At 36.3% G+C, this 22,631-nt stretch overlaps 1 protein-coding gene across 1 annotated transcript in view; it reads right to left on the reverse strand.

The window, feature by feature from the left end:
- CFAP97 (cilia and flagella associated protein 97) overlaps positions 1-22,631 on the reverse strand; it is a 49,787-nt gene that overhangs the window by 5,964 nt on the left and 21,192 nt on the right. The window contains exons 3-4 of the mRNA XM_049772356.1: positions 20,923-21,194; positions 5,228-5,378 (exon numbers count right to left, since the gene is read on the reverse strand). Coding sequence (XP_049628313.1) covers positions 5,228-5,378; positions 20,923-21,194 — 423 coding nt within the window. The remainder of the gene's footprint in view (positions 1-5,227; positions 5,379-20,922; positions 21,195-22,631) is intronic.

Consider the following 22,631-nt stretch of genomic DNA (forward strand, 5'->3'; position numbering starts at 1 on the left):
CTTTATGAAGAGACATGATGAAGTAGAGACCCAACAATCCAGGGTGGAACTTAAAATCACTGAGGCATACAAAACTTTACCCTAGGGGATGGGGTATTAAGTCAAAATTCTAGATAACACTAATAGAAGGTAGCGAATTAAAGAATCTGTGGCAGTATTGACTTCTGTGGTCTTCTTTCAGCCTTGCTTGGAATCCTCTTTGAAAATCAAACATCCTGAAGAAGTGAACTCCACCCGTCCCAAATTAAGGGACTCATACCATAGGACTATGTGACCCTTTCTTATGCCCAGCTATACAAACTCAGCTTCTCAATGCATATCTGACTGGTAATAAACAACCCAAATTAACTGGAATCAGAAAGTGCTTTCTAGGGGCCGGAGAGATAGCATGGAGGTAAGGCGTTTGCCTTTCATGCAGGAGGTCATCGATTCGAATCCCGGCGTCCCATATGGTCCCCCGTGCCTGCCAGGAGCAATTTCTGAGCCTGGAGCCAGAAATAACCCCTGAGCACTGCCGGGTGTGACCCAAAAACCACACACACAAAAAAAGAAAGTGCTTTCTGGAGTTGAAAAACACCCTGTAAAACATCCAAACTGAGAAACTTCTGCACTTCAAAGGAAATAATGACTAAAATACAAAGGCTATCCATGGAATGGAAAAAAACTACTTACCAAATACCCATCAGATAAGGGGTTAGTATCTAAGATATACAAGGCACTGATTAAACTTTATAAGAAAAAAAATAATCTAGCCCCATCAATAAATAGGGAGAAGGAATGATCAAATATTTCCTCAAAGAAGAAATAGATGAAAAAAGGCACATGAAAACAATTTCCACTTCACTGATCAACAGGGAGATGCAAATCAAAACAACAATGAGATATCTCACACCACATAAACTCACACACATCACAGAAAAAAACAAAGACCAACCAGTGCTGGCATGTATGCAGGGAAAAAGGAACTCTCTTTCACTGCTGGTGCAAATATAGACTAGTCCAGCCTTTTTAGAGAACGATAGGAACATTCCTCAAAAACTAAAAATTGAGCTTCCATATGATCCAGCAATACTACTCTTAAGAATATACCCCAGAAACACAAAAACACAATACAAAAATGCCCTCTGCACCCCTATGTTTAGCATAGCACTATTTTTGATAGCCAGAATCTGAAAACAGGTGACCCAAAACAGATGAGTGGCTAAAGAAACTGATATATCTACATAATGAAATACTATACTGCCATTAGGAAAATGAAGTCATGAAATTTGCTTATATAGGGATAAATATAGAGATTATTATGCTGAGTGAAATGAGTCAGAGGGAAAGGGATAGAATAATCTCACTCATTTGTGGTATCCAAGAAAAACAAGAGACAGTATAGTAATAATATCAGGAGACAATAGAGATGAGGGTAAGGAGATTCAGCTCAGGGTAGGAAGATTGCCACAAAGAGCAGTAAGTGCATTTAGAGTAGAGAAGGGTCTAATATGACAATGATAGCTGGAACTGATCACTATGGACAAGAAATCAGAAATCTGTGCTGAAAGGTGAGAAAGTAACATGCAGGATACCCCTCCACTGGTAGTGCAAACCACGAGAGGGAGAGGCTGAGGGAGAGAGAAAAAAAAAAAACAACAACACCTGTATAAAGAAAACTACAAAGCAGTGCTAAAAGATATAGAACAAGACACCAAAAGATGCAAAGAATTCCATATGCAAGGACTGAGAGAATTAATAAGAGTTAAAATGCTCATCCTATTAAAAGTAATTTTGAGTTTAATACAATGACTATATAAATGCCAATGACATTTTTTAAAAGAAACAGAACAAAAAATACTATGATTTATGTGAACAATCATAAAAGTGCTTGAATAGCTATGGTAAACCTATGGAAGAAAAATAAATGGAGAAATCACGTTACCTGACTTTAAACTATTCTATAAAGCACTTTAATATTCTATTAAAGCTAAATAATACTGGAAAAAAACAAATCATAAACCACAGATCAATAAAAACTAAACCCAGAACTAATCCACATCCCCAAAGATATCTAATCTAATATACAACAGTGGGAAAGGAAAGTCTCTAACAAATTATATAGGGAACTCTCAAAAGTCACAATGAGGGGCCAGAGTGGTGGCACAAGTCATAAGGCATCTGACTTGTGCGCGCCAGCTCAGGACAAACTGCAGTTTGAACCCCTGGTGTTCCATATGGTCCCCCAATTCAGGAGTGATTTCTGAGCGCATAGCCAGGTGTTACCCCTGAGCATCACCGAGTGTGGCCCAAAAACCAAAAACCAAAAACAAATAAAACCCCAAAGTTAAAACATCTCATATAAAAAAAAAAAAAGAATTATCAAAGAACTTGATGTAATATTCAAAATGATAAAACACATACAGGAAAGAGATTTCTTGGCATATTTCTGGAGCTTGACCTCAACAGTGAAAAAAATATTAAAAGTAAATAACTTAAAATACATTTAAACTGGAAGGCTTCTTGTAAAAGATAATATCAGAATGGGAAGACAATCTATTGAATAGGAGTATTTGCATATTAAGTAAATTAAATTCAAGGTATTTAAAAACTTTACTTAAGTTTTTAAGACCAAAACAACCCAATCCTAAAGCTGAGCAGGGAGCCAGAGAGAGTACTACAAGGAAGTGTTTGCTTTGCCAACTCATTTCAATCCTTGGCACCACATATGTCCCCTGAGCACCACCAGGAATGACTCCTAAGCAGAGGCACTAGTAAGCCTTGAGTACAATAAGTACTCTCCCAAAAAACTAAAGCTAGAGGTATCATGAGATAGCATTCCCAATTTGGTGTAACTAATCAAATAATAAGTAACCAATAAGAAAGAAAGCTATCGGGGCTAGAATAATAGAATAGAGGTGGGGCAACTAATTTTCATGCAGCCTTCTGGGGTTCATTGCCAGTACCCTATAGGTACAACTAGATATAATCCCCGAGTGCAGAGCCAGGAGTAAGCCCTTAACACTGACTGTTGTGTGTGGCCCCAAAACAAAAAGAAAGCAATAAATAATACAACATTAATGTAAGTGTTATATCCCAATGCTAATTGCAATTATTTACAATAACCTACATGAAAGTTATGGAAGTAATTTAAGTGATCAACAGATATATGATTGGATAAGAAGATGGAATAGGAGCTGCTGGGTAGTTCAACAAGGTAAGCACATACTCTATGGTGAGGCCTGAATTTAATCCCCAGCACATCACAGTACTCCAAGTACAGTAGAGAGATTTCCAATAGAGCCGGAAATAGCTTTTTAACACTGCTGCATGTGGCCCCCCCAAAAACCACAATAACAATACAAGATGTAAAAACATTTCGGCAATGCAATACTGTTCAACTCTAAAATAGAATACTATTCAACTGACCACAAAATGAAAGGAGCTTGAGGGAATTATGCAAATCAAAGTAAGTCAGAAGTAAAAAGGAAAGTTAAATGATGTGTACAGTGCAAGAATATCAAATTTGAAAACACATGAAACAAACAGGAAAAAAACAAACCAGTACATACTAATAACACAACTAAAGTTGTCTGAGAAGAGGGTGGAAGAAGGGATATTAAAAGAGTGAGGAAAAATCCTAATTGTATTACAGCTGCCCTAAACTAAAAATAGATAATATATAATTAACTTAGTCAAAAAAATAAATACCATTCTCCCAAAATTTACCCATCCAACCATAGGGCAAATACTTTATTTTCAGACCTACTATAGCACACCTAGAGATACACTAAAAAAAAAAAAGTAATTTTCAAAAATCTTAAGATCAGGGGCCAAAGTGGTGGCACTAAAGTTAAGGGATCTGCCTTGCATGCGCAAGCCCAGGAGGGATCGCAGTTGGATCCCCCCAAGCCAGGAGCAATTTCTGAGTGCACAGCCAGGAGTAACTCCTGAGCATCAAATGGGTGTGGCCCAAAAACAACAAAAATTTTAAGATCAGTTAAAAATAGCTTTCCAGGAAGTATAACAGGTGGGTGCCTGCCTTGCACATGGCCAACCCACTTTTAATCCCTGGAGTCCCAGATAATCCTTTAGAGGACTACCAAGAATAATCCCTGAGCATTTCCAGGTGTAGCCCCAAATCCCCAAACTTAAAGCTTTTCAAATCAGAACTAAAAAAAGAAAAACATCGACAGATAATTTACACAATCAAAGTAATACTGAGTATAAGTTACTAGATTAGGACTCTATTGATCATTAAATTGAGAAAGTGATGTGAAGAATGTATGAAACTTCTTGTAATTTAAATGATTAAGATTCACACAAAAAGTAAAAAGTTATGGTACTTTAAGTAGGTGGAACTTTTTTGATAAGTGTCAGCTTTTAATTTTTAGTTTAGAATGCATACATGAATAGCACAGACTTCTTCATAGAAAAATGTCTGCTAGTCTTTCTGTGCATGACCCACAATTAAGTGGTCATTTTCATTCATTCTCTAAATGCCCTGACAAGTTGTATGAATAATCAAGATCAGAACAAACGTGTCAGGTAACTATAGATTGTCTAGTTTTCTTTTATTACTCCAAGAGAAAAACAAATATATAAGAATTGGAAGATATCTATCAGTAACATTCAACAGACAAAGAGATGTGCTTCAGCAATTTTTAAACAGCATTATCATTTGATTTTTTCCTTTTTTTTTTTGGTTTTTAGGGTCACACCCGTTTGATGCTCAGGGGTTACTCCTGGCTAAGCGCTCAGAAATTGCCCCGGGCTTGGGGGGACCATATGGGGTGCCGGGGGATCGAATCACAGTCACGATCTTTCCTTGGCTAGCGCTTGCAAGGCAGACACCTTACCTCTAGCGCCACCTTATCGGCCCTTATTTTTTCCTTTTTTTAGTAAACAAAAATGTGCCCTGTATCATCTAAGAAACTAATCTTAGTGCCTGATTTTCTACCTAGTGCCATCCCTTGTTGTACATAAAATCTAAAGTTAAGTGAATAATAATAATAAAACCAACATGACAGGGGTTTAGAATATAGCTGAATGTAGAACACATTCTCTGCATAGATGTAAAAGATGCTAAGATTTTCTTAATACAAATAAAAAAGCAAAGTATGACAGTGAAAATTAAAGATATTCCAAAAGTCAGTACTTTAAAGATGACTAAAAGAACATATGCTCTATTTTTTTTTAAAGATAAAAGATAAAGATATAAACACAAAATAATTTTGGACATGCTCACTTAATGGGCTATATTGGCCAAGAGTCGATCTGACACGTCTGGAGCATGGAACTGAGTTGAGATAACCCATGTTGCGATGATAGTCCATCAGCTGTTCTGAGCGTTTCATACCGACTGTTGGTTTCACAGCTTCAAGTCTTTTCAATAAAGCCTTCATTAAGAAAATTTGAAATTTCAATGTTAGATAAACAGCAATAGTTTTCAAAAAGATACTTTCTATAACCCAAAATCCACAAACTAAAGTAGGAGACTTTAAATGTCACTTTTTTTTTTTTTTGGTTTTTGGGTCACACCTGGCAGCACTCAGGGGATACTCCTGGCTCTATGCTCAGAAATCACTCCTGGTAGGTTCGAGGAACCATATGGGATGCCGGGATTCGAAATACCGTCCTTCTGCATGCAAGGCAAACACATTACCACTGTGTTATCTCTCCCGCCACTAAATGTTACTATTAACATACCAGAGGGGAAAAGTAATTTAAATAATATACTTTCAGAAAAATTAAGGTTTTTAAAAGTACCCTCTCTCTAAAACCATTATTTTAAGAACTGATTATAGGTATATCTGTTGTGTTTTTTTAATGTCAGGTTTACCTTAGGAAAGGTGTCATAAACTGAAATACAATGAAGGTGATTTTTCTCCATTAACATAAGGGGAATAATAATGTAGTAATATCTTGGTGTTCTATTTTAGAAATGACTAAGAGCACACACACTGCTATAAATTCTATAAATACTTATCTAACAGTGGCTTTATTTCCAGCAGAGCTATAGGGCTACAAGAACATGAGAAGGGCCAAGTGGGAGGTTTCTCTCGTCTCCATTCCTAAGTTACCAGCCAAGCAGTTTTCTGCTACTATTGGCTTTAGATATTGAATATTCTGCATAAAATGTAGCTTGGCTAATAAAATAAAACTTTTGCTATTAACTTGAAAATTAGCTATGTGATCAACTAGTCAAGTTAATGCAGTATCCAGAAAAACAATGTTTTATTTCCTTTAATATGACTCAGTACAGGGGCCAGAGAGATAGCATGGAGGGAAGGCGTTTGCCTTTCATGCAGAAGGTCATCAGTTCGAATCCCGGCGTCCCATATGGTCCCCCATGCCTGCCAGGAACAATTTCTGAGCATGGAGCCAGGAATAACCCTTGAGCACTGCCAGGTGTGACCCAAAACCACCAAAAAAAAAAAAAAAAAAAAAAAAAAAGACTCAGTACAGCTTTGAATACATAAAGCACCTTTTATTTACAATTCCTTCTTCACAAATGAGGTGTTTCCTTTCTTTGATTTTCACAGGCATTACTATGAAATATACTGTATTTTCCGGCATATAAGACGACTCCCTACTTTTTCTGTTAAAATATAGGGTTTGGGCTATATTTGCCATATAAGACTACCTCTCTTTTAATGCACAACAAATGGAAATTAAAAGACTTGAGAAAAAGAGTAGAACCTTCAAAGGTTAACAATATATGTTTAATAAAGCTAGAGTTTGGAGTGCCAACAATCATTTTACATTTGTCATTTGTAGTGAGTGATTGTGATTTTTTAATTGTGATCTACATTGAGATCAGAGAGAGGGGACTCCTCCAAGAACAGCTGGCTGGGGTGCAGTGATTAATAAGACAGCTAGAGGGAGAAAGAGCGCCTCCTCTGTGTCCCATAAAAACTGAACAGAGGACTGAACACCAGTTCAGTGGCCGGATGAGATGCGGTAACTCAGCTTCTCTATGTGCCCTGAAAGATGAATAAGGAAAAGCAGAGGACTAAGCACCAGAAAGCCCCATACTAGCGATGACACCTTGCGGCTGGATGGATCCAGCGCTCAGTAACTCAGCTCTTCTGAGTGTCCTGAAAAATGAATCAGGACAAAGGACTGAATGATGATGCCTGGCAGCTGGATGGAATGCGATGGTAAGAGGGGGCGGATCACTTGTCCCTGAAGCTGGCGTAAGTTTCAACATGCCGTATACCGGCATATAAGATGACCCCCAACTTTTAGAGAAGTTTTTCATGGCTTAAAAAGTTGTCTTATACACTGGAAAATATGGTATATTAAGTAGCTCAAATGGACTGGGAAATTGTTGACCCTTGGTTGTGTTTTATCGTTTGGATTGTGAAATTGTTGATCCCTGGTTGTACTTTATCATTTTTGCTGTTGATTTAAACTTTGTCACATTTATCTTTACTAAAAAGCAGTGGTCTACATTAAAATTCACATTAAAAAAAAAGCCTTATAAGTACAGTCACAGGTAAGTATTATCTGCCCAATGCTTTATCCTTACTATTTTTTGTGATAAGTATACAAAGTATAAAATTGATCGTTCTATGATATTGTATAATATACCAATGTCACTTGGTATATTCATATTGTTGTAAAATATCTCTAATAACTATTTCCAAAACTTTTTTTTCAATCTAGTACACTTCCTTACCGGTTTCATCCCCTGGTCTTTGTTCCAAGGCTCTATTTTGTTTTTGTTTTGTTGTTCTTTTTGTGCCATACCTGGAGGCACTCAGGCGTTACTCCTTGCTTTGTACTCAGAAATTAGTCCAACAGGCTCAGGACCATAATGGGATGCTAAGACTGAACCTGAGTCAGCTGTGGTCAAAGCAAACATCGTACTCTCTGTGCTATTACTGTGGCCCCATATTTTATGTTCCCATTTTTGAGTATTTTGAATATTTGGATTTTTGTTTGTTTGTTTTTGGGCCACACCCAGTGACGCTCAGGGTTTACTCCTGGCTACGTGCTCAGAAACTGCTCCTGGCTTGGGACACGCAGGGAATCGACCTGGGTCAGTCCTCTACAAGGCAAACACCCCACCACTTCGCTATCGCTCTGGCCCCTATTTTGAGTACTTTTAAATCATTATACAGAAGAGACAAATGGTGGCAAGTCAAACTACAATATTCTGAGAAGAGTTGCATAGATAAGAAAAGGTGCTGTACTAGCATTATGGGGGGAGAGGGGTAAAAGAGGGAGATATGGGATACATGCTGGGAACAGGGGTAGATGGAGGACATCCCTGGTGGTGGGAATGCCCTTCATTCATTGTCACTATGTGCCTTAACTATTACTGTAAAAGATTTGTAATGTACTTTGACCGCAATAAAAATTTAAAAAAAACTGAAAAGGTGCTGCAAAACTCAAGTAAGCGTGGAGACAAATGGCAGTTACTGAAATTGTAGACTACAGTCAAGAAAAAGAAGTTTGCCCAAATGTGATAACTTAGCTTGCTTCCCAGTTATTCTCCTTGTATGAAATGCATGAAATGTATGAAATTCTCATATTTTAGTCTTTAAATGAAGGCTAGCAAAGAGTCAACTCCTCAAAACAAACCTAACCAATTAGAGCAGCGGTTTTATGTGTTGAACAATTACGATTAAATGAGTTCCACCCAACTATAAAATATCTCTCTACTTTCTTAGTCTTCCTCTTTGTAGTCAGTTACTATACATGTGCCATTATCCCAAGATTATAGCTTCTCTTCTTGCAGATATTAACTGAGTTAAAAAAAAATTACCGTATCATACTTTCTATGTGGTGTAGGCAGAGTATTTGTTTTATCTGATTAACCAATTTACTATCCATTGAGCTGAGCAAGGTGTCAATGAACAAGACAGTCTTAGTACATTTTGACAATTATTACTTTCTATTTTTCTGGAAGAAGTCTAAATATTTTTGTGATAAATTCCAAATTTTAAATCTATTTATTTGGTTGGATGTATTTCATTAAGTTTTAAGAAAAGTAAAATGTTATTTAACAGTTGTAAAACATCTCAGTAACATGGTCAAATTATTATTATTATTATTATTATTATTTGGTTTTGGGGCCACACTCAGTGATGCTCAGGGGTTTCTCCTGGCAATGCACTCAGAAATCTCTCCTGGCTTGAGGGATCATATGGGACACCAGGGGATTGAACCGTGGTCCATCTTAGTGCAAACAAGACGAATGCCCTACTGCTTGCGCCACCACTCTGGCCCCTCAAAATCAATTATCAATTATTGATGCAAACATCTCCCCTGTCCCCAAAACAATTCTGTAGAATAGATATACCATTTATTAAAAGCTTTCATAGAGAAATCTGAAGAAGAAAAATGAACTGGCTCAGCTACCAACTCATGACAGAGCCACATCATTTATGTCTGTGTCCTATGTGTGATAAGCCAAAGCTGAAAGAATGTGAATACATGGACCTAGCTCTTGCTTACAGACACCGTGAAAATACACAGAACTGATTAACAGGGGCCAGAGTGATATAACAGTGGAAAGGGCATTTGCCTCGCACAAGATTGGCCAATTTTAGATTCCTGATATCTCATACCGTCCCCAGAGCCTCCCAGGAGAAATTTCTGAGTGCAGTCAGATGTGGCCCAAAACCAAGAACCAAAAACCAAAAACCAAAACCAAAAAAAAAAAAAAAAAAGAAAAGAAAAAAGAACTGATTAACGTATATACTCTAAAATAAAAAAAAAATAATTTCAATATAGTTATCAATTTAAAACTTCTGGATCAGGGCCAGGAGAGATAGCACAGCAGCGTTTGCCTTGCAAGCAGCCGATCCAGGACCAAAGGTGGTTGGTTCGAATCCCGGTGTCCCATATGGTCCCCCGTGCCTCCCAGGAGCTATTTCTGAGCAGACAGCCAGGAGTGACCCCTGAGCACTGCCAGGTGTGGCCCAAAAACAAAAACAAAAACAAACAAACAAAAAAAAAACTTCTGGATCAAATAAAAATAGTTCAATATTACAAACAATGATAATAATGATTTTTTAAAATGGGGGTTGTCTAAATCTGAATCTAAATTCTAGTTCTATTATGTATCACTTACTGGTCAAACTTCCATGCAGAAGGACGGTGGTTTGAATCCCAGCATCCCATATGGTCCCCCGTGCCTGCCAGGGGCGACTTCTGAGCGTAGAGCCAGGAATAACCCATGAGCGCTGCCAGGTGTGACCCAAAAACAAACAAAACAAACAAACAAACAAAAAAATACAAAAGACATCAAAATCACTTCAAAGAATGTCTTTTGTGCTGGGGATTTGATATAAAGCATGCACCCTAAGCTACATACTGGTCCTTCAGAGAAGTTTTCAGTAATAAGTAAAATTATGCACGTAAAATGCTCAGTGATGACACTGAATGAAAATGTATTAAATGTAACAGTTACCATTAATCCAATCATAGTATTTTCCTGTGACATGCAAAAGTATGCTCCCAGCTAAGTAATAATTTACATGACAATTGATTATTTTGTATTTCTCCCAATATCTTACATAGCTCATTGCAGACGTTAAATAAAAAAAATTGTATGTGTAAAAATTTCTATGTGTTGAGAGTTGGGGCACACCATCCTTTACTCAGGGTTTATTCCTAGTTCTATGCTCAGAGTTCACTTCTGGGAGTTCACTTCTGTGCTCACAGTCCACTTCTGGGGTACCATATGCAATGTCAGGAATTGAATAGAAATTGGTCATTGCAAGAAGATTCCAACACTGTATCTCTTTTTATTTGTTTTTGTTCTTCAGTATTTTGGGTCACACTCAGTGATTCTCCAGCACTATTCCAGGCTCTGCTACTGTAGAGTTCAGATTATATGGAATATTGGGGATTAAACTTGGGTCAGCCACATACAAGAGCAGTGTCCTAGGCTCTCATCCCTTTGGACTGCATCTTTAACAAATAAAAAAAAAAAATCAAAATTATGTTCCAATCTATAGTTCACAAAATATTAGAAATGCTATTTTTGTTGTTGTTGTTGTTTTATTTTTTGGTGGCCACACCCAGTGGCACTTGGACTACTTCTGGCTCTGCACTCAGAAATCATTCCTGGCAGGCTTAAGGACCATGTAGGATGCTGGGAATCAAATCCATGTCAGCAGCATGCAAGGCAAATGCCCTACCACTGTGCTATCTATCGCTCTGGCCCCAGAAATGCTACTTAATTAAAAAAAACTTATATTATTAAATCGTAATTTTATTTTTAACTGAATACTTCTCTTAAGTTTAGAAAGTGCCATTCAGGGCCCGGAGAGATAGCACAGCGGTGTTTGCCTTACAAGCAGCCGATCCAGGACCAAAGGTGGTTGGTTCAAATCCTGGTGTCCCATATGGTCCCCCGTGCCTGCCAGGAACTATTTCTGAGCAGACAGCCAGAAGAAACACCTGAGCAACTCCGGGTGTGGCCCAAAAACAAAACAAAACAAACAAAAAAAGAAAGTGCCATTCAAAACTCAAATCTGAATCTTGTCTGATCATCTGAGGTCAAAATGCCAAAGTGTTAAAACCACCCTTACCCCCACCAAAAAACCCTAAATAACAAGGAATAATGAGATTCTTTTTGTTGTTGTAGTTGTTGTTTTTGGGCCACACCTGCCGTTGCTCAGGGGTTACTCCTGGCAGGCACAGGGGACCATATGGGACACCGGGATTTCAACCAACCACCTTTGGTCCTGGATTGGCTACTTGCAAGGCAACACCGCTGTGCTATCTCTCCGGGCCCGGAATGAGATTCTATAGCTGTCAGCAAAGCAGTTACTTTAAAGAAGGATGAGAAGGACACTAAAGAATAACAAGTATCAAGTTATTAGGGAAAGCCAGGACTGTTCTACACATTTTCTACAGTTTTATCAGTAGCTTACTTTCTTATATTGGAGACAAAAAACTGAGAAGTAAAAAAGCAGACAGAATGAATTATAAATAAATGTATTCTATACATCAGTCCAATATCTTAAATCAAAGGTATTAGTAAAAATGAGTATTCTGAGATTTACTAAATATTTATATTCATGATTATGTATTATTACTCTTTAAAAAACCATTTTCATATCAATACTTTTAAAATCTTTTCTCCTTAGATAAAGACAAAGACAAAGTAGACAAAGAACAGACAAAGACAACAAAACCACCTCAAAGAATCCAGGTTGTGTCTGTCTTTGTTTTGGTGCTGGGGATATGAACAAAGAGGAAGGGAGGATTTTTTTTCCACAAATAAGATTTTTATCTTTATAAAATTTTGAGATATATAACTAATTTAATTAAAACTTCAAACTGTATTATATATTTCTGCAGAAACTTTATTTCCTTCCTAAACTTACTTTGATATTTTCTTTTGATTTTTGGGCTACAGCAGAAATCCCCCAGGGCTCTATACTCAGGAATCAGTTTGGAAGGCTTGAAATGGATGATACAGGGTGCCAAGATCAAATCCAGGTATGGGATATCCCTTTCCCTTCTGGGAACTGTGGGATAAGGATAACCAAACCTCAACCCAATACCCAAAGAACATCAAATTACAAGCCTCGTGCAAATCAAGTGCCCTATAGACAAGACTATCTCTCCATCCCTAAACTTTACTCATTCTTCTCTTTCTTTCAGAGGACAGAAAATGACAAAGAATTTAAACATTTCTCTTATACTTACATTGAAACTATGGCCTTTCCTTAGTTACCTTCAACTCCTGCTAAGATTATTCTTTTTCTCTTTCATGAAGCTAAGGTTCATATATTTATATAAAAATGATATGATTTAGCAAGACTATTTCAGAATTGTTCCCTTCTTGAAAATAATGAAACACTAATATAATTAAATCTATATGCAGCAGGTACACTCTCTACTGAATACATTTTAAAAATAATGTATTAAAGCACAATGGTTACAAACATGTTTTTATTGGGTTTCAACCATAAAATGTACACCCCCCCTCACCAGTGCAACTTTCCCACCAACACTGCTCTCCATTTCAAATGCTCCTCTCTCATCCCCTGTCTTTAGACTGGCATTGCATTCCTCTATCATCATGGTAATTATTTCTCTAACTGCATTAACCACTTTTTGTGGTAAGCTTCATATTGTGGACTGTTCCTTCCAGCCCTCATCTCTATTGCCTCTGAGTATTATTACAATAGTCTTATTTTTCATAAATCCCACATGAGACTATTCTGTGTTTATCTCTCTCCTGACTTATTTTACTCAACCTAATAATCTCTATATCCATCCATGTATAGGCAAATTCAGTGACTTCATTTTTTTCTCCTAACAGCTGCATAATATTCCAGTATATAGAGGTACCACAGTTTCTTTAGGCACTCATCTGTTGTAGGACATCCAGGTTGTTTCCAGATTCTGGCTATTGTTAATAGTGCTATGTATATATGAATGCAGAGTGCATTATGTATTGTTTTTGTGGTCATAAGTTATGTGCCTAAGAGTGATATTGCTGAATCATATGGGAGCTCATGTCCAGTTTAAGGAATATTCATATTGTTTTCCAGAAAGGCTAGATTAGACACAGCATTTCCACCAGTAGTGAATGAGTTCCTTTCTCCCAAAATCCACGCCAGCAGAGGTTGTTCTTATTCTTTGTAATGTGTGTCAGTCTCTGTGGCATAACATGTATCTCAATTTTGTTTTGATTTATATCTCCATGATTAATGATGTGAAGCATTTTTTCATGTGTCTTTTGGCCATTTGTATTTCTTCTTTGAGGGTATGACTATTCATTTCTTCTCCCCAAATTTTGATGGGCTTAGACTTTTTTTCTTAAGTACTGTCAGTACATTGCATACCTTAGATATTAGCCCCTTATCTGGTAAGTGTTCTGTGAATAGTTTCTCAAATTCTGTGGGTGATCTTTTTATCCTAATCAATATTTCCTTTGAAATGCAGAAGCTTCTCAGTTTGTGATCACAAACTTCTCAGATGTGATCACATTTGTTTATCTCTGCTTGTTTGGACAGTGGTATTTTCTCCTTGAAGATGCCATTAGTCTCAATGGCATGGAGTGTTTTGCCTGTTTTCTTCTATATGCCTAAGAGTTTCAGGTTTTATATAAATGTCTTTAATCCATTTTGACTTGACCTTTGGGCATGGTGTTAGAGGTCTGCATTTCTTTCTTTGCATGTGGCTGACCAGTTGACTCAATACCACTTGTTGAAGAGGCTCTCCTTACTCCATTTTGAGTTTCTTGCCCCTTTGTCAAAAATTAGTTGATTGTATGTCTGGGGGACTTCTCTGAAACTCAATTTTATTCTACTGATCTGAGGGTCTGTAAGTATTCCAGTACCATGCTATTTATATGATTATTGCTTTGTAGTACAATTTAAAGTTGGGAAAAGTGATGCCTCGCATCTTCTTTTTCCTCAGGGTTGCTTTAGCTATTCTTGGCTATTTATTATTCCAAATGAGTGTTTGACACACTTTTTAGAAGACTGTCATGGGTATCCTTAGAGGGACTGCATTAAATCTGTACAATGCTTTGAGGAATATTGCAATTCTAATTATGTTAATTCTCCAATTCATGAGCAGGATATATGTCTTCATTACCTGTGTCCTCTTTAATTTCTTGAAGCAGGGTTTTGTAGTTTTCTTTGTATAGGTCCTTCACATCTTTCACTCCAAGGAATTCAAATTTCTGTGGTACTAATGTGAAAGGGATTGTTTCATTAATGTCTATTTCTTTTCTACCATTATTAGTATATTAAGAAGGTCACTGATTTTTGTCATTCATTTTGTAGCCTGCCACTTTGTTATATGAATCTAGTTTCTAGGAGCATTTTGGTTTTAGAACTTTAGATTTTCTAAGTATACTATCATGTCATCTGCAAACAGTGAGAGCTTGACGTCTTCCTTTTCTATCTGGATGCCCTTTATAACTTTTCTTGACTAATTGCTAATGCAAGTACTTTCAATACTATGTGGAATAGGAGTGGTGAGAGGGGACAGCCTTGCCTTGTGCCAGATGTTAGGGGAGAAGGCTTTCAGTTTTTCCCCATCAACTATACTATTTGCAATGGGCCTGTAATAAATGGCCTTGACAATACTGAGAAAAGTTCTTTCCATTCCCGCTTTGCTGAGTTTTTATCATGACTGGGCATTGGACCTTATCAAATGCTTTCTCTGCATCTACTGATATGATCATATGGTTTTTAATTTTCCTTTTGTTGATGTGATGTATTAAGTTGATTGACTTGTGTATGCTGAACCATCCTTATATGTCCAGAATGAATCCTACTTGGTCACGGTGTATGACTTTCTTGATGAGGCATTGAATCCTGTTTGTTAGGATTTTGTTGGGGATCTTTGCATCTGTCAAAGGATCATCAAGGATATTGTCTGTAGTTTTCTTTTTTGGTGGCCTCTCTGTCTGTTTTTGGTATCAGGATGATGTTAGCTTCATAAAAACTATTTGGTACACTCATAGGGCATTTGCTTTGCAAGCAGCCGATCCAGGACAAACGGTGGTTCAAATACTGACATCTCATATGGTTCCCCGTGCCTGCCAGGAGCGATTTCTGAGCACAGAGCCAAGTGTCACTGCTGGGTATAAACCAAAAAACAAAAAAAGGAAAAAAACAAAAAAGATTTGGAAATAACCTAAGTGCCAAAAACAGATAAGTGAAAAAAGAAATTGTGATATAAACATACAAGTGAGTATTACCTAGCTATGAGAAAAGATGAGAAACATTGTAATCTTCTGCAACTTGGATGAACTGGAGTATGTGATGCTAATTGAAGAGAAACACAAAGTAAAAGTAAGCATCAGATGCCCTCATTCATATATAGAAATAAATAAGGAAAGAGATCAGACAATCCCCAAAAGAAATCCTAAGACACGAGCAATAGAATTCTGGGAACTGAGGTGGTGCATATTATGGTGTAAAGATTTGGAAACACTGAAAAAAATTGGCTTAATACTTCTGCAATTAAACCTTCGTTGGGATTGGAGAGAGAGTATATCAGATAGAATATTTGTTTTACAAAAAAAAAAAAGAATATTTGTTTTACACATGGCAGAAGAGAGTTTGATCCCAAGTACCACATATGGCTCCCTTCAAACCCTGAAAGACTTGATTCCTGAGCAGAGAAAAGAATAAATCCTCCCCATCACCAGGTATGGTCCAAACTACAACCCTCAGCAAAAAAAAAAAAAAAAAAAAAAAACATAAATTTTAGTACCACAAAAAAAATTATTTCATCAATCTTTTAAAATTAAATCTTACAATATAATTGGATATATTAAATATTTCTGTTAAAGCAATTCACTCATTTTAATCTTTTTAATGGGAATACTATAAAATTTTATATAGGTGGTTCACATTGTTTCTGTAGTTCTCAAGTATATAAAATAGAAAAATATTGCTCACATATACAAAATACTAAATATATAAAAAAAAATAGCAATTTTTAAAAATAGCAATTTTCCATAGTATTTAAGTAAAAGAAATACGTAATGAATTAGGGATATGAAAAGATGTGAATAGAAGATATTAATAGTTTTGATCCTATAATAGCTACTAAACATTGTTTCAATTCTTTAAAAGTAAACCCAGCTTTATCAAAAAAAAAAAAAAAAACAAGAATTACCAGGAGCCAACAATTCTACTTTTAAATAAAATCCTCAAAAAATTAAAAGCAGGGACTTGAAAAGATACTTGTCAGAGTTTGTTGCAACATTATTCACAATAGCCAAAAAGATAGAAACCCTACTGTCAACAAATAGCTGAATGAATAATCAAAATGTCGTACATATGTACATACATCCATATAATGAAATAATTTGTGACTAAAAAAATGGAAGGTACTGAGATAGTTCAATGGTCTGGAAAAATGCTTTGCAAGTACGAGCTCTGACACACCATGGTCTTCTAGCACTGCTAGTGTGATCTCAAAATCAAATGAAACAAAAAAGTTAATAAAGTTATTATAGAGTTTACAATATGGTATCTTTAAAAACATGTTAAGTGAAGTAAGACACAAAGCAAATAACTTGTTTGATTCCACTTACATGAAATATCTAGAATGTGTGAATTTAGAGACAGGAAGATGATGAGAAGTTACCAAGAGTAAAAGGGGGACTGGAGAACTACTGTTTAAAAATACACAGCTTTGAGGCCGGAGCAATAGCGTAACAGTAAGGCATTTGCCTTGCAGTCAGCCAATCATGGACAGACAAGGTTTGATCCCCAATATCCTATATGGCCCCTTAAGCCTGCCAGGAGCAATTTCGGAGTGCAAAACTAGGAGTAACCCCTGAGTACCACTGGTATGGCCCCTAAACCAAAAATTTTTTAAAAAATAAAAATAATAGTATACAGTTTCTATATGATGTGATCAAAGTTGTTTAGGAAACAGTGATAAGGTAGCATAATACTGGGAAAGTAATTTAGTGTCATCAAACTGAACTTTAAAAAGTTTAAATGGGCCAGAGTGATAGCACAGTGGTAGGGCATTTGCCTTGCACGCAGTTGACCCAGGAAGGACAGTGGTTCAAATCTCGGCATCCCATATCATCCTCTGAGACTGCCAGGAGATATTTCTGAGCACAGAGCCAGGAATATACCTGAGCATTGCCAGGTATGACCCAAAAACAAACAAAAAAAGTTTAAATGGTAAACTTTGTTTTATATATATAAACATATATAAGACCACAATTAAAAAATGTCTTTAATATATACACTGAACTGTCACTTAAAGAAACAGGATTTAATCATAAAAAGCTTTTCAAAGTAATCACAAAGCACGGTAACTTAATGTTACCTTCAGACTCTGCCATTTATTGGTTGCTGAACTTGAATTCAAGACTTTATAATCTATTTAGTGCCTCTTTTGCTCCTCTCTGATAATTATAATAGTAACTATGTAGTTCTTATGAGGATACATTACCTAAAATTTGTGAAATAATATCTACTATGTAACTGCTTGTTAATACAAGTTCCAGAGCCACGTGCAAGTGAAAACAAATTAAAAATAAATCTGTGTCCACGATGTACAACTTCAAAATTCATAAATCCTCATGGGATGCCAGAGATTGAATCTGGGTTGGCTGCAGGCAAGGCAAATGCCTTACTCACTGTACTATTTATCACTTGCAGTGTTAAGTGTGAAGATTCCAACGATTTGCCAGTACGCCTTTCTTAGATTAAATCATAACTGATGTCTAATAACACTTAAACAGTTTGTAGAAGATCAACAAATATGACCCTCTGAGATTATACTCATTTTTTAAATCAATGAAATATAAATCATTTTAGCTTTCAAGAATGTTACTATGGATCAATTTTTAATTTCTTACAGGTGGTTATCCAGTTATTCCAATACCATTTGTTGAAAAGACTGTCTTTGTTCCATTTCAAGTTCTTGGCTCTTTTGTCAAATATTAGTTGGCTGTATATTTGGGGGTTTATCTCTGGATATTCTATTCTAACCCACTGATCTGAGACTCACTCTATCTTTGTTCCAGTACCATGCTGTTTTGATCACTATGGCTTTATAGTAAAGCTTCAGGTTAGGTAAAGAGATGCCACCTAGCTTTTGGTTTTTCAGTATGTATTTGGCTACACTGGGTCTTTTGTGGTTCCAGATGAATTTTGTAATTGATTGCTCTAAATCCTTAAAAAAAGATGTGTTAATTTGGATAGGGATTGCATTGCAACTATATAAAAGTTTAGGTAAGATAGTCATTTTGACTATGTTGATTCCACCTACCCATGTAGGTATGTAATGTAAGGTAGTTTCCTGCATAACTTTGTTTCCTTAATACTTTTTTTAAAAGCCAGTCATCCCTCAATATTTTTAAACCTATTTTTATTTATTTTTTTTCCTTTATAAATGAGTGTGTGTGTGTGTGTGTGTGTGTGTGTGTGTGTGTGTGTGTGTGTGTGTGTGTGTGTGTGTATATATATATATATAGTCTCGTTTCTGTTTTCTCTTCTTCCTTAACTCCACCTGTTTTGGTTCTGCTTGATACAAAAACCTACAAGAAAAAAGTCTTGCCGAGGATAATAGCTCAGGTCAAAACCAGGACACAGATATGATGGAGCCTGACACTCTCACCCCTAAATGCACCAGCAATATACCACCATTTCTTCTTGCAAAGGCATACTAAAAGGGGGGAAATTTTGCATACTGAAACAAGCTCTTATCTACTATGGATAGGAACTCATATATTTTACAATACAGGGGCACCTCCCACCTTGAACATATATCATGTGGTCCTAATTTAGACTCCATGTGATTAGACAGTGACCGTCCAACCCTAAACCCTAGATCTCAGACATAGAACTGACACAATTCTCCCCATCAGCTCCAGGAACCAAACTCCCTCTGGGACATTCTTAATATTGCTCTGACATCAACATGCGCCAGTTTTGATTTGACATACTCATAATGAGGAAATGGCAACAACTTGGACTAAGAGCAGGTTGTCTTTCCTCACCCTATTAACGATAAGAATAATTCAGAAGACATGTCATTCTTTGATTGATACAAAGCCAACTTCAATATCTACAGAAGACTGACTGTGATAACCATGACTGGGCAAAACTTGAGACCAATAAAAAAAAAACCCTAGTCTAGGGCTTGGCCTATAATCTGTACAACAACCAAGATCTCCAGAGGTCTGAATGAGACAACTGCAATCGAGCAGATCCTCTGGAAATATAAAGAAAGACTCAATTCTATGCTTCATCCTAGGATTGGGGCAAAAACCAACTATAGAAGACTGATTAAAACAACAATGATGGAACAGAACTCCTAAAACCATAAAGAAAGACTCCACCCTAGGCTCCATCCTTGGACCTGTGCAAATACCAAGATCTGTAGCTACAGAGGCAGGATTTTATCATCCATGATGAAGCAGAATGTTTTCAGACACCACCAAAGGACCAAGGGGAGAGTAGAACATGTATGGTACCTGTAGTTATTCCCATGACAGTATACTTCAAGGTAGAGAAACCCTGTATCTCTTTCCCTTTCTAGTTTCCCCAATATATATTTACTGTGCCTATGCAAGAAAAAAGAGAGCACAAATTAACCTTTTTTTTTTTTTTTTTGGTTTTGCTATTGTTGTTGTTGCTTGTTCTTCTTTCCCATGGGTTTTCTTTTTGTGTGTGTGTGCTTTTTTTTGTTTGTTTTTTAACTTCAGGACCGTGGTTATAGTGTGGTTGGTATCTTTATTGCTGTTGTGCTTTTCAAGTTTTTTGTTTGATTTTATTTTAGTATTGTTAGGTTTCTCCTTTTTTCCCTTTCTTCTCTTAAACTAATATTTATAGCCTGTAGAAGGACTTCTCCCATTTTTTGCTTGTTTGATTTTTGCCCCATTTTATTTATTTATTTTTTCTTTTCTTCAAGAAGAACCACATAATTTGAACCATCTTATCTTGCCTCACAAATTGAGGGGAAAATAATAGAGGATACCAAGACCAGACAGTCATATGAACATTATGTAGAAATAAAAAATGATCAGACATGCTAGACACACTTATACTAGCAACCCAGGTGGTAAAGGAGGGGGATATGGGATGCAATGCTGGAAACAGGGGTGGAGGGAGGACAACATTGGTGATGGGAGTGGCCCTGATTCAATATCACGATGTACCTAAAAAATTACTGTGAAAGATTTGTAATCTACTTTGGTCAAAAAAAAATTAAAAAAAAAAAAAAAGAAAAAAATAGAATGTAACTAAATAAACTAAATTTAGCTTATAACTGAATATTTCAAAGAGATGTGCACCAGACCTATGAGCCCTAATTTCGAAAATATTGTAGTAGATCTAGTTTAAAAATAAGCTTCAGGACTTTTTAAAAATGTTCCATCAAAGTACAATTACTGGCTAGAGGAACATGTTGTATTTTCTAGGTGTATAGTAAAAATGCACTTTTTTTAAGAGTAAAAAATTTATTACTTACCAAATTTTCTCTTTCAATTCGTTGCTGTTCCCGCTGTCTGTTGAGAGCACTATGATATAATTTAGGGGGAGGACCAAATGATCTTCTAGGAACTGTACTTCTGCTTCCTGGTTTTTCAGCCTGTCTTGAGAGTTCTCTCAAAAGCCTCTGATTTTCCCGATCAATCATTCTCACTTCCTCTTTTGAGAATGAGTAGTTTTTCCTAGCTGCTACTACTGAAGGCTGATCAAAGTGAGGTTTCTGTGGTCCCCTTTTATCTAACTGCAGAAAAGCTATAAGAGGACACACAAAAAAGAAAAATAGCTAAGCATAGTAGTAAAGCAATATGGTAGCAAATTCTCTGATCCTTAAAAAAGAAACTATTAATGAAAAAGGTGTGTATAACAATAAGACATAACTATTATACAAATATTTTAATATCATGCATGGTACTAGTTATCAGACTGATATAATTGATGTATATGTTTCTGCCATGTTAATTTCACATCCCCATATTAAATATTTTTATTACTAAAAATGTATTAAAATTTCTTAAAAATATAGTTTACTCAGTTTTAATGTCTTACTAAATAGTGAATCTCTCCAAATAGCAGACTGGTACTCTGTTTGAAATTACTTATCACCTTTTTTTTGTGTGTGGTGTTTGGGTCACACTGCTCAGGGATTACTCCTAGCTCCATGCTCAGAAATTGCTCCTGGCAGGCACGGGGGACCATATGGGACGCCGGGATTCGAACCGATGACCTTCTGCATGAAAGGCAAACGCCTTACCTCCATGCTATCTCTCCGGCCCCAACTTATCACCTGTTTTTTAGTTGAATTTCTTTATGCTAATTGTTTTACTTGCTTAGCAATTAATGCTAAAGACACAGAAACTATACCAAATTTAACAACAAAACATAAATGACACACATGCATATAGATATGCTACATATAATTATTTTACACTCATGAAAATATGTACTACTTTGTAAATAGGTAAGATTTCTAGTAAATTTATACATATATAAATTAAAAGTAATCTTCCCAATAGAATTTTTTGAAAAAGGCCTCTAATTTATTTGAGGTAATAATGATTTACAATGTTACCACAGCATATCAAATACCATCATCCTTTTCCACCAGTCCTAAAAGTTGTTATGATTGTTTCGGGGACATATAGGTCTTACTTCTGGCTCTGTGCTCAAGATTCACTACTGGTGGGTCCCAGGTGACTATAGTTGATGCCAGGGATTGAACCCAGGTTGGCCATGTGCAAGGCAAGCACCCTACCCATTGTACTATCTCTCCTCTAGGCCCTTAAAATCTTTTAAATAAAGAAAGGGAGGAAAGGTGGGGAAATAGTTCAAACAGAGTATATGCTTTGTATATAGAAACCCTAGATTTGTTTGCTCCTGGCACTAAATGGTCCACCCCAAGTTCTACCTGAATTTGAACTGCAAGTAGTAGCTCTTGCTTGTGGTCCAATACTAATACAAAAATACTAAATAAAGTAAGTCAATAGCAAACCAACAATAAACAAGACATGTAATATAATTCACTTTAAAATAACAAAAACTCCTAGATTCCTTACGTTACACTTTTCTAAAGTGTTTACATGTCTTAGTATGAGACAACAATACATGATCCATTGTTTTCCCAACTGCAGTTAAGTTTCTTGTAAATCAGAATAGACTCTCATATAGAAAGACTATTAAATCCTATAAATC

Source organism: Suncus etruscus, chromosome 4 (assembly GCF_024139225.1).
Source record: "Suncus etruscus isolate mSunEtr1 chromosome 4, mSunEtr1.pri.cur, whole genome shotgun sequence".
NCBI lineage: Eukaryota > Metazoa > Chordata > Mammalia > Eulipotyphla > Soricidae > Suncus > Suncus etruscus.